This window comes from Xenopus laevis, chromosome 9_10S (assembly GCF_017654675.1).
Source record: "Xenopus laevis strain J_2021 chromosome 9_10S, Xenopus_laevis_v10.1, whole genome shotgun sequence".
Taxonomy (NCBI): domain Eukaryota; kingdom Metazoa; phylum Chordata; class Amphibia; order Anura; family Pipidae; genus Xenopus; species Xenopus laevis.
This window is the reverse complement of record NC_054388.1, coordinates 6127513-6142796: the sequence shown is the minus strand read 5'-3', so window position 1 is coordinate 6142796 and position 15284 is coordinate 6127513. Positions and strand designations below refer to the sequence as shown.

Here is a 15284-nt window from a genome sequence, read left to right as displayed (position 1 = left end):
TGTTATAGCAAGTACACTGTGTCCTGCAGTTGTGCTCTGCTGTTTAGGGCTATGGCACATGGACTCTTGTGATATAAACTCGGCTGTCAATACATTACTAATCTCCATTCACTGTTTCCACCAGCAAAACATGGCAAACACTCGGCAGCTTCTGAACCATGTCAGTCTGTCAGCACCGGAGTCTGCGTTAGTAAAAGCGAGAATTCCTGAGTGGTGTCCAACTGTCACCGCCAGTGTCTGCCACAGGCAAAGGGGTCCGAATGCTTTGATACAGGAAGTGGTGACAAGCAATTAGGGGGTTTCATTCTTCACGCCAGTCAGCCCTCTGTGTGTGTGTGCCATAGCTCTAATCAGATAAAAGTATGAGGCCTAACCATTTGATTACACTATCCTATGCAATCGCAACATGTAATGTTTCCTCCCCAAAACAAATGACAATGTTGATGCACTTACAATAGAATCTTAAACCGTTGATAAATATGAAAATGATTAAAATGAATTCCTTTTTTTTTTTTTGCATGAGTTGAATTTCTTGGAAAACCTATCCAGGCACAGCTTCCCAGAAAGAAGTCAGCGGTAGCCTCAGGGAGACCAGGGGTCGTCTGTACTGAAGGTTCCGCTGGTTAAACCACATGCAAAATGACATAATGGGCAGGGAAGGGAGCTAAATAGCAAGTTTTTGTACAATCTGAAGCAATAAGGATTCCGGCCTCTGGCAGTTGTGTCAGAAGAGGTGACGTTCCCTGGGTATGTCGTGAAGAGCAACACCAATACAAAATAGCCAGCTTGCTTTCAATGTAAATATTACACGTACTGAGGCCATTACTTATAGGTCTTTGCATCCTTGCATGCCGGTATGGTTGTACTTTGCCATTTGTAATATGATGTGGTGAACACTAGGTGCAAGAATGTCTCCTGTGTTATTGTGAGAAGCTTATCACAGCCAGAAAGCTTAGCATCAGAAACACTACACCATTGTGTCTCTTCTGCTGAATCATTGATGCTGGGGACCCTGAGAATGATAATAATTCCAGGGTACCCACAGCGGCTAATGCTGTGATAATGTTAGCAATAATGATCCTTGGCAGGGCCAGGGTGCAGGCAGTGCAATCGACCCCCCTATTCCTCCAGACGTGCCTTTCTTACCGGCTGTGGCAAAATTCTCTTGAGTTTGGCTGCTCCGCGGGGGTGCAGGCCCCAGTAGTTATGCCACTGAAAGTTACAAAAACAAACACATGCAAACGCATTCACTTCAACACATCGGTTACTTATTGCGGTGGGTGCAACTTCCCATAGAGCCCTACGGACGCTGGAATTCTAGAGAAAATGCAGACTTTTGGGTAAAAAAACTTGGGTTTGCATTTAAAAACTTGTACTTGGATTGCACTTCATTCACAAATGGCCCTTGGGTCGATACACAACTATCCTCAGGCGTAACGGGGATGCTGGGAGTTGTAGTGAAATCATAGCAGGCAAACAAGTAGCACTTTTTTGGGCCATGACCCACCAAGACATTTGCAGTTGGCGGAGCACCCAGGCCCGGCAGTCATTTTTAATGGGGCACAAAGCAAGGCCAGAGTCCCGCTCTTCACAATCCCAATGACGGCTGGAGCAAGGGATACACAGCAGCTCCCATCAACAAGGACAGAACGGCAGGAGTCGGCCTGAGAGGATGAGCCGTGTCTCTGGCATCTCTGCTACACGCTGGTAAGATGACTCAATCCTGCAGCACTTACAGGACGACTGTCTGATCTAAAGCTACAGCCGGCGGGTGGGGGCTCGCTTAACTCTTCAGCACAATGTGTGAAATTCATTTCCTAGAATGCTGAGCAATGTAACCAGAATGCAGCATTAGAAAAGAGGAGAGAGCAGGAATGGGATGGCATCTTCCAAATCTCCACGTTTTAGATCGAAGAGCATATACTTGTGCCTGCCTAGCTGTAATGGTATTTGCTGATTAGCCAAGATGGCCGCCACATTTCTCACACAAACTGCACTTCAGCCTCTTACAGGTGCGGTGATCCTGCATTAGGGTGTGTGGAAATCTATACGGACACCAAGCAGATTCCCATATACCTTCCTCACATTTCTCTCAATTCCTGTGTAAACAACCCAGACTGAGGAGGAAGGCTTCCATCAAGGAGCAAGGCCGCTGCTTGGTTGCTATGGATACTGTGCACAATATCCGCCTATTCACATTGTAGTCTGCTGGGGGCACAGGCACGGATTGTAATGTGGAAGGAGGCTGTAAGGAGAGGCGAATGCCCAAAGGTGAGGCGGTGCTCCGGATACAGGAGGGAGAGGCATGATCTTGAATATCCAATAGGTCCAAGGTGGGGGCGTGCAGACCTCTCAGCCTTCAACTGTCATCATTAATACTATCCCTGTTTTCCCTGATGGGTTTAGACAGCGGAATAAATCGGTGCTTAGATGTGTATTTATGCCCTCGACACACACAGACAGGCTTGCAGAGCCAGCGAATAAAGGATTGGGGGTGAGAAGTGCACGGCAAGTATGGCTGAATGACTAAAGGTGGCCATGGACGTACAGATATATAGTATAAAACTAATTTTCGTACGATATTCGGTGCTTGTATGGTGGGAAAAGATGTGACCGATATCGGCAGAAGACTTAGATATCGGTCGCCTTGTTGATCGGGCTGGACGGAAAATTTTGATTGGGTGCCTTTAAATGAACCCAAACATTGGCCATTGTTAGTGCTGAATGGTCAGATACAGGTAGAATTCTATTGTTTCTTCCCGTATATCTGACCATTCAGCGCTACACGTGTGTATTGAAACTAACGATCTTTCTAGGAAAGATCTTTTCCAAGAAAAAGCGTAATTGTTACGTCTATGGCCACCTTAAGCCTCCTGTTTTGGTCTTCTCTTAGGGTGCTTAGTAGGCCTGAGCCTAGCCAGAGCACAGGTAGAGCAGTACAGCAAGAACATACCCACTACAGATATGGGCCTGTTATCCAGAATGCAGAGGACCTGGGGTATTCCGGTTTAGGGGTCTCTCTGTAATTTAGATCACTATAGGTTGTCTACTAAAAAATCATTAAATTAAACCCTATAGGCTGGTTTTGCTTCCAATAAGGATTAATTATATCTTAGTTGGGATCAAGTACAAGCTATTGTTTTATTATTATAAAGAAAAAGGAGATACGTTTTACGATTTTGAATTATTTTATTAAAATTGAGTCTGTGGAAGATGGCCTCTCTGTAATTCAGAGCTTTCTGGGTAACAGGTTTCCGGGTTAACAGATCCTGTACCATGAAACGATATTAGCTCCGCTTTTCCCTTGTATTGAGCACAGCAGCACCCTAATCAATAATGCTGATCCCAAGGGTAATGGGTAAGTGTAAAACAAAACCATAATCCGTTTGGCGTTTTTAATTAAAAAAATACATGATGTATAGGAGCCCTATAACCTATGGGGCATATAGAGACTGCTGCACACACACGTACAGAGAGGCCAGAGACACACAGAACATGTAACTGTCTCTCTTTATATTCATGCAGGAACAATGAAATTAGTCACTGGCTCATCATGCATCACAGATATAAAAGACTCCACTTATGTGGGATTATTAAATGCCTCTTCCCATTATACCTTTTATTAAGAGCAAACACAAGCCCAGATAGGACAGAAAGCAAGGCGCCCTCCCCCCCAACCTGCATATGATCTCTGCCTTGTACCCCACCTCTGATCCCAGCTATGAATGTGCCGCTCTCCTACAGCCTCACTATATTCTCTACTCAATTCTAATCACACTCATTTCCATGTCCCCTCTATAATGAAAGGGTAGCTTTATTGGAGCACAATGTGAATAGGGCCCCATGCAGGTATCATCAGAAAATACCTCCCCTCTTCATCCTTAATAATTGGTTTATTCTAAACATCCTATAATAACAAGCAGGGACTATAGGCTCATATATATTTTTATGTACAAGCAGGAGCTTCCATGTTGCTTGCCCTAGTTAAGTCACAATCCACTCTGACCATTTAAACCTTTAAAAGCACTAAGTACCCCTCTATGTTTGCTCATAACTAGGGATGCACCGAATCAAGGATTCGGTTCAGAATTCGGCCTTTTTCAGCAGGGTTCAGATTCAGCCGAATTCTTCTGCCCGGTCAAACTTAATCCGAATCGTAATTTGCATATACAGATTAGGGGAGGGAAATCGTGTGACCTTTGTCACAAAACAAGTAAAAAATTTTCTCCTTCCCACCCCTAATTTGCATATGCAAATTAGGATTCAGTTCGGTATTCAGCCAAATCTTTCGCGAAGGATTCTTGGGTTCGGCCGTATCCAAAATAGTGGATTCGGTGCATCCCTACTCATAACCTTGCAAAGAGATACCATAAAACTATTCCAGTATATGTATTACCCCTTACCAAGAATAATTCACCAGGAACAGCCCCTACAAGGTATAAATTCTACTTTAAGTGTGAACAATTTATTTTTTTGGTGGGTAGGTACATTCCTTTTCCTGCAACACATTGGTCTGTGTCTGAAGTCATATAAGCTTATTTGATTTGCATATATTTAAATCAATGAACGGGAGTGGGCCTATGGGAAACCCCATCAATTAGATTAAAATATGGAATAATATTTTGGAGCTTAAGTCAAAGATGTTAATACTAATGAATGGAAAAGGTAGATAATAGAGAAGAGTGGAGCCTCCTAGTGGACAGGTTGATAAAATAACATTGTATTGAATTGTATGGTCCATCATCCTAGCTATTCTCATTACTCTCATTATACCTTACTATCATTATCAGAAATTATCAGTGCAAGCTCCATTGGGGCAGGTACAAAATATTCTGTATGCTCTGATCAATCCAGTCTCCCACAGGGTGTCCTCCACCAGCTCCCGTCCCCCCAGTGTATGTGCACAATTGTAACTGCCCCTGCATGTAAATCAGGGGATACAGACAAAAGACACCGAGGGATGAAAAGAATGATAGAAGAGAATAATGCTTTCAATTAACAATGGCGGTGCATGAACAGTGATGTTAAATAAGAGTCTGTTACTATGGAGACATGGGGTCATCAGCGAGTAAGAGAAACACATGACATGAAGAACTGATCAGCAATGAAAGAACCGTAGAAGAGGAAGGGGCAGTGGATAATAGACAGGGATAGCAGGGGGTAATTAGCAACAGTCAAGTACAACCATCACGGTCAAATGGCAACTTGAAAGGATGATAAGGGAAGGAGAGGGGTAGGATTTTGACAACAGGGTAGGAGAATGTGATATACACAGGCATGATAGGAATGAGAATGGTACTAAAAGTGGAAAATTATTGGGCAACTCTTCATGAGCCTTGGGTGGCCATACAAGGGACAATAAAAGCTGGCGACAGACCAAGTTCGCAGCTTATTGGCCTGTGTATGGGGTCCTCTGACGGGATTCCGCGATCGATATCTGTCCGAGAGTCGAGCAGATGTCTATCAGGCTGGGGTAAAAATCCCGTCGGATCGAGGAACGGTCTGTTGATGAGGTCCCGTGATTCTACCTTTCATTATGATCCGATCATTGGGCCCTACAGCCTACGATTGGATCAGCCTGTAGCCAGCAGTGCTGACCTTGCCAGTGACATAATAACCCTCTCACATGCATAGAATGACACTACCATCTACACCACCTCGTCCTGCCATCCTACAGTACCAAACATGCTGCACCCATCCTACCTTACTGGACATTCTGTACACGTAGTCAGTCTATAGCTGGGTAAACATAGACACTTACCCAGCAGGTAGGCATCAGCTTCCAGTTTCTGGGTGGAACCGAGAGTCGGAGATCCTAATTCAGACTCTGGAATTCTGGGACCTTCCACAAACTTTGCCTTTCTCAGTGGGTCTGAGAGGATAGTGGGGTCATAAGAATGGAAACCACAAGGAACACAGAATGTTAAGGAGTGTCAGCAAGCAACACCGGGGGGATGGACCATCAACGTGAATTGATAGGAAGAGTCGAACATCAGACGGTATGGAACGAAAGGAAGAGGGTGGTGGCAGAAGGCACAGTATAAGTGATAATCATGATGGGAAAAAAGTGAGAATATATGAAGATTGAAAGTAGGAATGTCAGACAGACAAAGCAAGGAAAAGAGAAGAGAGAGAGTGAGGGTAAATGAGTGATTGGGGAGAGAAGAAAAGGAAAGAGCAAAAGGGGGGGGCAAGAGAAAAGAAAGGGTTGTGAGTTGCTAGAATATTCAGCAGATGGAAACTGTTAACTACTCATCCTAACTCAAGTTACTTTATTCCCCTCTTTGTGTATCAGAAAACCCTCTGTCACACATCTCGAAAAGAAGACATATTACACGGGACATTACTTGGGTTTTAAGACTACAGACCAATAACGCCACATAGTTAAAACTGGACTCTAAAAAGAAAAAAGTCCAATGTGTCCATCACTGAAGCCTGCTATATACATCTAATTAAACACATTAAGGGACACACAGCGGGCTAACATTATCCCTGCTGAAGAGAAGCATGGGTTTTGGGCACAGAATTATAATTAGAAGCTCCAAAGGCAGAGGGCTCCATAAAAACATCAACTCTTTAACAGCCCCCCTGGGGCTCTTCTTAGAAGTGGTGGCTACGAAATGTCTCGGGGGAAATGTGAGTATGTGTTAACCACAAGGGGCCGAGAATGCAATGGCAAAGGCTTAGCAAATACCCAAGGAAAGACAGATGGCAAAAACAACAATAACAGCTGAGAGTTTACAGTGAAAGGAAACACATCGGCAGAGGAGCTAACAATCTAGTAACAATGAACAACTGTGCCAAACAGAGAGCCTAGCAGTAAGGGTGGCATAACAGATTTCCCAAAAAACAATATATTCTACTTCTGCTGCCATACCAAGTGACCATGCTGTACCCTCATTCTCTACTGGAAAACAATATGGTAGCTACAATCTACAGAGAAGGAATGTTCTAAGCATGGAGTATGCTACATCTCCGTATACAACCACACTGAGACAACATTACCTACAGACCCAGCAACTCATTTTCAGGGGCAACAACATACGATTATTATTTCAGGTTTAATTTATATTTAGGTTGCGCTGGTATGTGCTTTAAAACTCATTGCCCAATAACCTACATTTTTATGGGTTCTAAGTCACAAACCACCACTTGGTGGACGTCAAATGGACTAATTGGACAGCAAATGATCTCAGGACTTTATAACACACACAGCCATGCATTTGGTGCCAATTTACTATCGCCATATAACGATGATCCAGTGAAGAGAAAAACCTTGGAGATGCCACCAACATAAAAAGACGATTCATGTTTTATACAAAACCTATATACAGTATTAAGAAAACAGGTGGTCATGTCTTGGTCAACCAATCAGATTGTGATCAGGTGTATCGGTATAACTATTGCCAATGAGCTTCTCCACCATTCTCAGCTTTTGGATCCTGGTGATGAACTACAATAAACTGGACCCTAGGCATGGCAGTGGATCGTAACCCCACCATTCCATTATTATATTGTTGAGAGAAACATACAAAGTGGTGTTTAAAGATAGTCCAACTTCCATAGGCTCCACAGAGCAGCAGAAGATAGTAACCTCAGTCGGACAAGTTCATTCAATAGGTCGGTAGATTTAAGGGTACTAAAATACTTTGTTAAAAGCTGCAGTTCCTCCTTTCTCCTACTGACGGAAGTCACGCGTCTTTGCTTATTCGGTTTGCCGTGTGCAGGTTCAGCAAGAAGATCACTGCTCATAGCCGGTGCCAGAGGTGTCATTCATTGCAATATACCGAGGTGACAAGTCATTAGCTACCTCTGGCAATGGAAAATTGCTATTTCATCTTGGCTGCTGATTTTGAATCCTACAGGCTAACAATGATTCTCAATCATCCCTCGCCTGAGCATTGGGAGACCAAGAAAATTCTCTAGCCGCATGAGCGACAGGTAATACATTTGGGAAAGGCATGTGTTTCTTCTCTCCTTCTATTCTCATTCTCCAAAAGGTTCAGATGAGTCACTTTGAGCGGCACAATAGGTCACCCACACTCATACATTAATACGTCTACTCTTTACCCATAAGCGCAATGTATGAAATCAGGTTTCTAATATACAAGACAAAAGTGGAGAAACTAGAAGCAAGTGAAACATATTTCATGTGACCCAGAACTTCCTTGTATTGCCTATACTTGATATGAAAGCTTCATGGTAATGGTTGGACCAGCTCAAGGAACCAAGATGCTACTCTTTAGATCAAGGATTAACCGTAAACTAAATGTTAACATTTGTACCTTCTAGGTTTTCCATAAACCAAATTCTGACCTATATTATCCTTCACAGGTGTGTATTTGAGACACCCCAATGATTTTGGGGCATAAACCTCTTCTGACTTTCATGCACCTCCCACTCTGATGTCCAGAGGAATATGGTTGAAAGCTTGTTTGGTTTCACCAAACCGGTCTCTGAAACACTAAAATAATATCCCTTTAATGCTCCTACTACAATGCAGTATCACTACCATTTCTTCTTGGGTATATACATATATATCCGTCTCTCTATATATATATTTTTAGCAACTGATTTCTACTGCCTTCGCATATATAAATTAGGCTATTTATAGTTTATCTGCAATATCAAGGTCGCAAATGTAGTGTACCCGCTTGGGTGCCGAACCTGGATAATAACATGACAAATGAGATACTGTGGCAAGTTCATTGCACACCTATTACTTGTGTTAAGAGAGACGTAATTAATGGCATGTTGGACACGTCAGCATGTGGCCTACTTTTTGTAGAACATCCCCGATATGATATTTCTGCTGAACATGTGGATTATGTAGGTGGTGGCGTTAGAGGAAGGAAGGGAAGAACGGGCAATGGATTCTCCTTATGGAGTTGTGCCTGTTAGATAGAATGTTCTGTTTATAGCCCTTTTTTGCCAACCAAGTAATTATGATAACCACCCTTTGGGCTACTGGGAGAGGATACTAGGAGGTCTATGGGAGGTGACAGGGAAACCTATGGACAGACAGTTTATATTACAGCAGATAACTCTACTGGTTGGTTAAGCAAATAATTGGTCATCAACCATTAAAATATATCAGGCATCTTGTCAGAGAAGGTGACAAAGTTAAATAGGCTGTAGGCCTTGATAGTAGCAGTTGCAGTTTATGTATAAGCTTTATATAGCAGGGTTGTTGCACATTGGTTCCCTATGATCATCTGCCAGGGTACTTTGTGTGCCAAGGACTGGCAAGGAAAGATCATTGCAATCCAAGTGTATTTCTCCTTGGCACTGAATAAGGGATGTTTCCTTCCGTCAGCAAACATCTCCAAGTCAAGGTGGCCTTAGTAAGGCTATATCAGAATCTGATGTTGCCCAACCTCCAGTGTAGGTCAGACTCATCTGAAGGGCCATGATGAAGGTTGGACATTCCTGCTTCATTAAAGTAATACAGACACTAAAAAATGTATTTTCAAAATATTAATCTACATGAAAAGTTACCTATAGGTCATGTTGATCGTCTTTCCCTGACAAATATGGCAGCCCCCTCATCCAGGAATATGGGGTAAGAAAGGTAATGTAAACGCATCAGGCAAATACACAATATTTAGTAATTACAAAATATTTTCTGCAACAATGGGCACTTATGGATAATTCATTTTAACAAAGCTCAACGCTGAGTCTTAAACAATCACCATTTAGTAACAGAATTAGGGTTTGTGTAGGGTTGCGTTTTTTTCTATTAGGGGGCCAATGAGATTTAGTGGTACCCTTCAGCCTAGAGTCCTGGGCGGGTCCATTTTTTGGGAACTGTACCCACAACCTGCAATCCACAACCCGTTCCCGCTTGGAACCGCTTCCCGACCCTACCCGCAAGTACCTTATCCGGAACCCGGACCCGCTGACCATCAAGAATCAGGAAGTGCTGTCATTGTAAACCAGAAGTGACCTCATCGGAAGTAGACGTGATCAGAAAAAAAGGAGTAAAACAGGAAGTGCTGTCGTAAACTGGAAGTGACATCATCAGAAGTAGATGTGACTAGAAAAAAGGAGTAAATATCGCTATTAAGAAGATTCACGGCCAACCTGCAACCAGCAGAACCGCGTCTTTACCTGCACCCGGAACTTCTACCCGCAACCTGCAGGTTTTTGCGGGTAACCCGCGTGTAACTGACCCGCTGCAGGACTCTACTTCAGCCTGCAGATGATCATCAGTTAGAATCCCCATCAGTGGTGATGCCTGTGACAAATACTGAGTGTGACCAAAATCCCCTTCTACTGGTCCCATTTTATCCATAGCTAATTGACTAGTACACATCTAATCCAAGATGGTGTTTCTTCTTTGTTCTACTTTCCCGCCAAAAAGCTTTAAACAAAGGAGCTCCCAGGATAGCCCTCCAGAAGAGCTGGACAACCCCCTCCAAGGTATTTCCCCCTCCCCTAATGATGCAGCAGGGCCCCTGCCAATCAGACCTGCTTGGGTGGGGTTAACCAGAAGCAAGGCCAGCCTCCCAGCCAATCAACCCGAGGGGGTGGGGAAAAGGCCAGGTATACCAGAGGGGAGGGCTAGAGAGTTGTTGTTGTTGTTCGTCTGGGGTGTAACCTGGCTGCGGCAGGTCACCCTCCTCTGCGGTTCCTTGGAGTTTATCCTAGCTGAGGCAAGAAGACTCCCTCCAACAGTTTGGATCTCCCTACCTCCCAGAGGACTGTTTATACCTGGATCCCCTCGAGGTATGGTTATTCTGTGGATTCACCCAAAGGCACTTTGCTCCTTACCCCTTTGAAATTGCCCAAAGGAACTCCCTGACTTTGGATTTGGATTGGCCTGGAGGGCGTGTGCATCTTGGAGTGGATTGCTCCAAGGGAGGCTCTTTATTTCGGACCAGGAGTGTTTTGGGACTTGGGGGAGTTCACATGCTAATGCCGTGTTCCTGATCTACTGTTTGTTGTATATCGGAAATAAACCCCTGTGTAAACCCCTCTTAAAGGTGTGGTATTTCCCGGTGTGTGCTAGTTGGTCATACGTCACACGTTACGTGACATTTCTGGTGGCAAGCGGTGCGGATAATGGAAACTAGCACATCAGGGAACTTCGCAAACCTTACAGCTCAGGAGATTACTGAGCTCAGGCTACCAACGCTGCAAAGGCTCTGCCACACATGCGGTATTGACACAGTGGGAAAGCGGAGACAGGAACTCATAGAACTTCTCACACACCATTCTCTACCTACCCAGGAAGGTGATGCCCAGGGTGACCCAGAAACCCCTGAGGAGGGAGAAGAAAACTATAATTTGCACCAAGATGCAGCTGGGGAACCTGAGGACAACACTGTTACCTTGTTTCAGAAACACCTTGCTGCTATTGGTCCAGGGCTGACCCCAGCAGAACGGCTAGAGGTATTGCGCCTAACTATACAGGGAAATCAGCCTAGGAACTTGAGTTCTGGGCCCACAGCAGGCCCAACCATTGCACGACAGCCAGTTGTGAAACTGACTCATGCTGCCTTCCCTGCCTTTGATGAGTCTAAGCAGAGCATAGACAGCTTCCTTCGCTCCTTTGAAGGTTTATGTGAGGACCACCAAGTTCCCCAGGATGAGTGGGTGCTTATTTTGGCTGGTAAACTCACTGGTAAAGCTAGCGAAGTCTATTTGGAAATTCCATACCCCAGCGAGCAAATTATTGGAAAGTGCGTCAGATTCTCCTCGCCAGCTACGCCATCACTCCAGACTTCTACAGAAGAGCTTTCCGCACCCGGCGTAAAGCCTCCCAAGAAACTCACCAGGATTACGGGAATAAGTTGCAGAGGGATTTCCGCAACTGGGTACGGGGGAATAAAGTTAATTCCCTTGAGGATTTGTGCCAGTTGATGCTAAAAGAACAATTCTTCGAAAACTGCTCCATTGAAGTGCGACAATGGGTTGGGGACCGTAAGCCTGGTACCTTGGAGGAGGCCACCCAGTTAGCAGATGAGTACCTGGAGAATCGTGTCCAGTCCCAGCCACTTACCCTACCCCTGAGTCCTACAAACCACTCCTGTGAGGCTGATCATACCCATGCTCTACATGCCAGCCATGTGACAGTCAGGGCCCTTCCAGATTCTAAACCAATTAGGATTCCTCGGGCCTGCTTTATTTGTGGTTGTACTACTCACTTACAGGCAACATGCCCACGCAGACTCCCTAACCTGACCCCAATAAGACTGCCACCTGCCAAATCTGCAAATATTGTATCACAGGGGGTCACTGAGTGTCAAGTGCAGGATGCCGAAGAGACTGGTCCCCATATCTACAGGAAGCAACAAGTGAATATTGATGCATCAGACCTAAAAGAATTTAGAGTGTCAGCAGTCAACTTGTGTGCCCCAAAAAGGTTGGAGAACAACTGTGCACCCAGGAGAGGACACAGAGGTGTTCCACAGACAAGGCTGGAACATCAAACAAAACTTATATCCCCTACTCCAATTCATAGTAACAAACACAAAGTCACCAATTCTCCAAACTGCAAAGTCTACATTGGAAACCTTGGCAAGCATGGCCATAAGACTATATTGGAGCAGGCATTTGGATATTATGGCCCTTTACGTAGTGTGTGGGTGGCCAGGAGCCCCCCGGGTTTCGCATTTGTGGAATTTGAACACCACAGAGATGCTGCTGATGCAGTACAAGAACTAAATAAACGGACTTTATGTGGGTGTCAAGTTAAGGTGGAATTTGCATCCACAGACAGACAAAGTAGCAATAAGGCTCCTCAATCCCCATGCAAATGGCTCCCAACACAAAGGAGAATATGGACTGATAGAAACAACTGTCACCCAAAGATTTCACTGAGCCAGTGGGGCCTTCAAAGTGCAGCCGGGACTCACCCTACAAAGGGGATCCCCGGCAATGCACTTACTCTGGGGGGGAAGAAATGTGACAAATACTGAGTGTGACCAAAATCCCCTTCTACTGGTCCCATTTTATCCATAGCTAATTGACTAGTACACATCTAATCCAAGATGGTGTTTCTTCTTTGTTCTACTTTCCCGCCAAAAAGCTTTAAACAAAGGAGCTCCCAGGATAGCCCTCCAGAAGAGCTGGACAACCCCCTCCAAGGTATTTCCCCCTCCCCTAATGATGCAGCAGGGCCCCTGCCAATCAGACCTGCTTGGGTGGGGTTAACCAGAAGCAAGGCCAGCCTCCCAGCCAATCAACCCGAGGGGGTGGGGAAAAGGCCAGGTATACCAGAGGGGAGGGCTAGAGAGTTGTTGTTGTTGTTCGTCTGGGGTGTAACCTGGCTGCGGCAGGTCACCCTCCTCTGCGGTTCCTTGGAGTTTATCCTAGCTGAGGCAAGAAGACTCCCTCCAACAGTTTGGATCTCCCTACCTCCCAGAGGACTGTTTATACCTGGATCCCCTCGAGGTATGGTTATTCTGTGGATTCACCCAAAGGCACTTTGCTCCTTACCCCTTTGAAATTGCCCAAAGGAACTCCCTGACTTTGGATTTGGATTGGCCTGGAGGGCGTGTGCATCTTGGAGTGGATTGCTCCAAGGGAGGCTCTTTATTTCGGACCAGGAGTGTTTTGGGACTTGGGGGAGTTCACATGCTAATGCCGTGTTCCTGATCTACTGTTTGTTGTATATCGGAAATAAACCCCTGTGTAAACCCCTCTTAAAGGTGTGGTATTTCCCGGTGTGTGCTAGTTGGTCATACGTCACACGTTACGTGACAATGCCATCAAGCATGAACACAAGCACCTGAACATCACCTGGAGCAGTGTCTTCCAGCTGAGGGGTGAGCTCCAAACCTTTCCGTAGAGCTAAAAAGAAAAACGGCTCCGTATCCGTTACTCACTTTTGTGTTAACTTCCTAATGGGACGGTTGTCTGGCTGGTCACACGGAGTTAACTTTTCCAGAGGGATAAACTAAAGCAAATGCGTCTTCACACCTAAGTGCTTAGATACATTGCACACAGATGGTGCCCCAGTTTACTCACCCAACAAGCAAACTGTGTTAATGTGATTTCATTTTATGTCTTGGGGATTTAGGACGCAATTAAAACTGAGTGACGAAATCAAGAAAAAAAGGCAAAGTACAGAGGGGCGCATCATTGAAAAAGAAAATGGCGCCCTCACTCAACAATCTTAAGGGTGGCATACGGGCAGATTAAAGCTGCCGATATTGGTCCTTTAGACCGATTGAGCATCTTATCTGCCTGTGTATGTGGGGACTTCCGACGGGTCTCCCCAATCAATATCAGGCCAAAAATTGGGCAGATATTGATCTGGCAGGTTTGATTTTTCCTGCGAGTGAGGACAGCATTGGCTAGTTGATGCGGTCCTATGACCCATCGGCGGCCAATTCCTTCTAATAATCCAATCGTTTGGCCCTAGAGCCGAACATTTGGATTAACCCGATATCGCCCTGTGCCGTTGGTGGGAATATCGGGGAAAGATCCGCTCATTTGGTGACCTCGCCAAACGAGAGGATCTTATCATGTGGCCACCTTAACACTGTCAACAACACATTTAGTATAAACATAAGGCTTTGATATCGGAGAGGCCATTCCTCAGCAGGCAATAGGCGGCAGTGCTATTCTGAGAACTCTAAAAACCTATTTTAGGACTTGAGGCTCCAGCCCCCTGCATGTGACCAACTTGGCTATTTTCAGACCTTGCTGACAACAGAGGGACTAGAATGAATGGGAATAGTGGCTGTAATTGTGCCAAACACAATGCCGTTATCACCTCCAGGTTTGGGAAAGAAGAAGAAGGTGGTTGGTGGGGCTTACTTTGCACGGAGCTACTTACAAACACAAGCTTTATGGTAACCTGGGGCAAAGAAAGGGTAATTATCCACCTGGTTCAAGAAGTCCAACCTTTCATGGCCAGCAGGTATCTGGGTCAAGTGCAGGGACAGCAAAACCTTCTCACTTCTGAAAGCCTTCCCCTTCTGGATTCCACATAACAACACGTTTTTTATGAAGGGTGGTTGGTTGGAGTGATGGCAAATACATCAATATGACATGAAAATACCCATGAAAGTGATATGACATTTTGTAGGTGGCACATTTTTGGCACATGGCAAGTTGCTGAATGCAACATCTTTGTTATACAGAGTAGCTACTACTTTGCACTACTCATTTCATGGGTGCACCCCTTTATATATTAAAAACTGTGTACACCATGAGGGCGAGCTATGAGTAAATATAATACAGGTTACCCTACACTTTTGCTGATTTTTGGAGAGCAGACAGAACAGCCAAGTGTCACGTATCTCCCATTAGGAAAGACTAAAATGGCCCAG

General features: G+C 44.9%; 1 protein-coding gene across 6 annotated transcripts in view; it reads right to left on the bottom strand.

Moving 5' to 3' along the window:
- Nucleotides 1-15284, bottom strand: part of LOC108702563 (protein TANC2) — a 200926-nt gene that overhangs the window by 33395 nt on the left and 152247 nt on the right. For 4 of the 6 annotated variants that reach the window (XM_041578957.1, XM_041578953.1, XM_041578955.1 and 1 more), the window contains one exon: nucleotides 5762-5872. The exons of the other annotated variants lie outside the window; for them this stretch is intronic. In XM_041578957.1, coding sequence (XP_041434891.1) covers nucleotides 5762-5872 — 111 coding nt within the window. The remainder of the gene's footprint in view (nucleotides 1-5761; nucleotides 5873-15284) is intronic. 6 annotated transcript variants of the gene reach the window in all.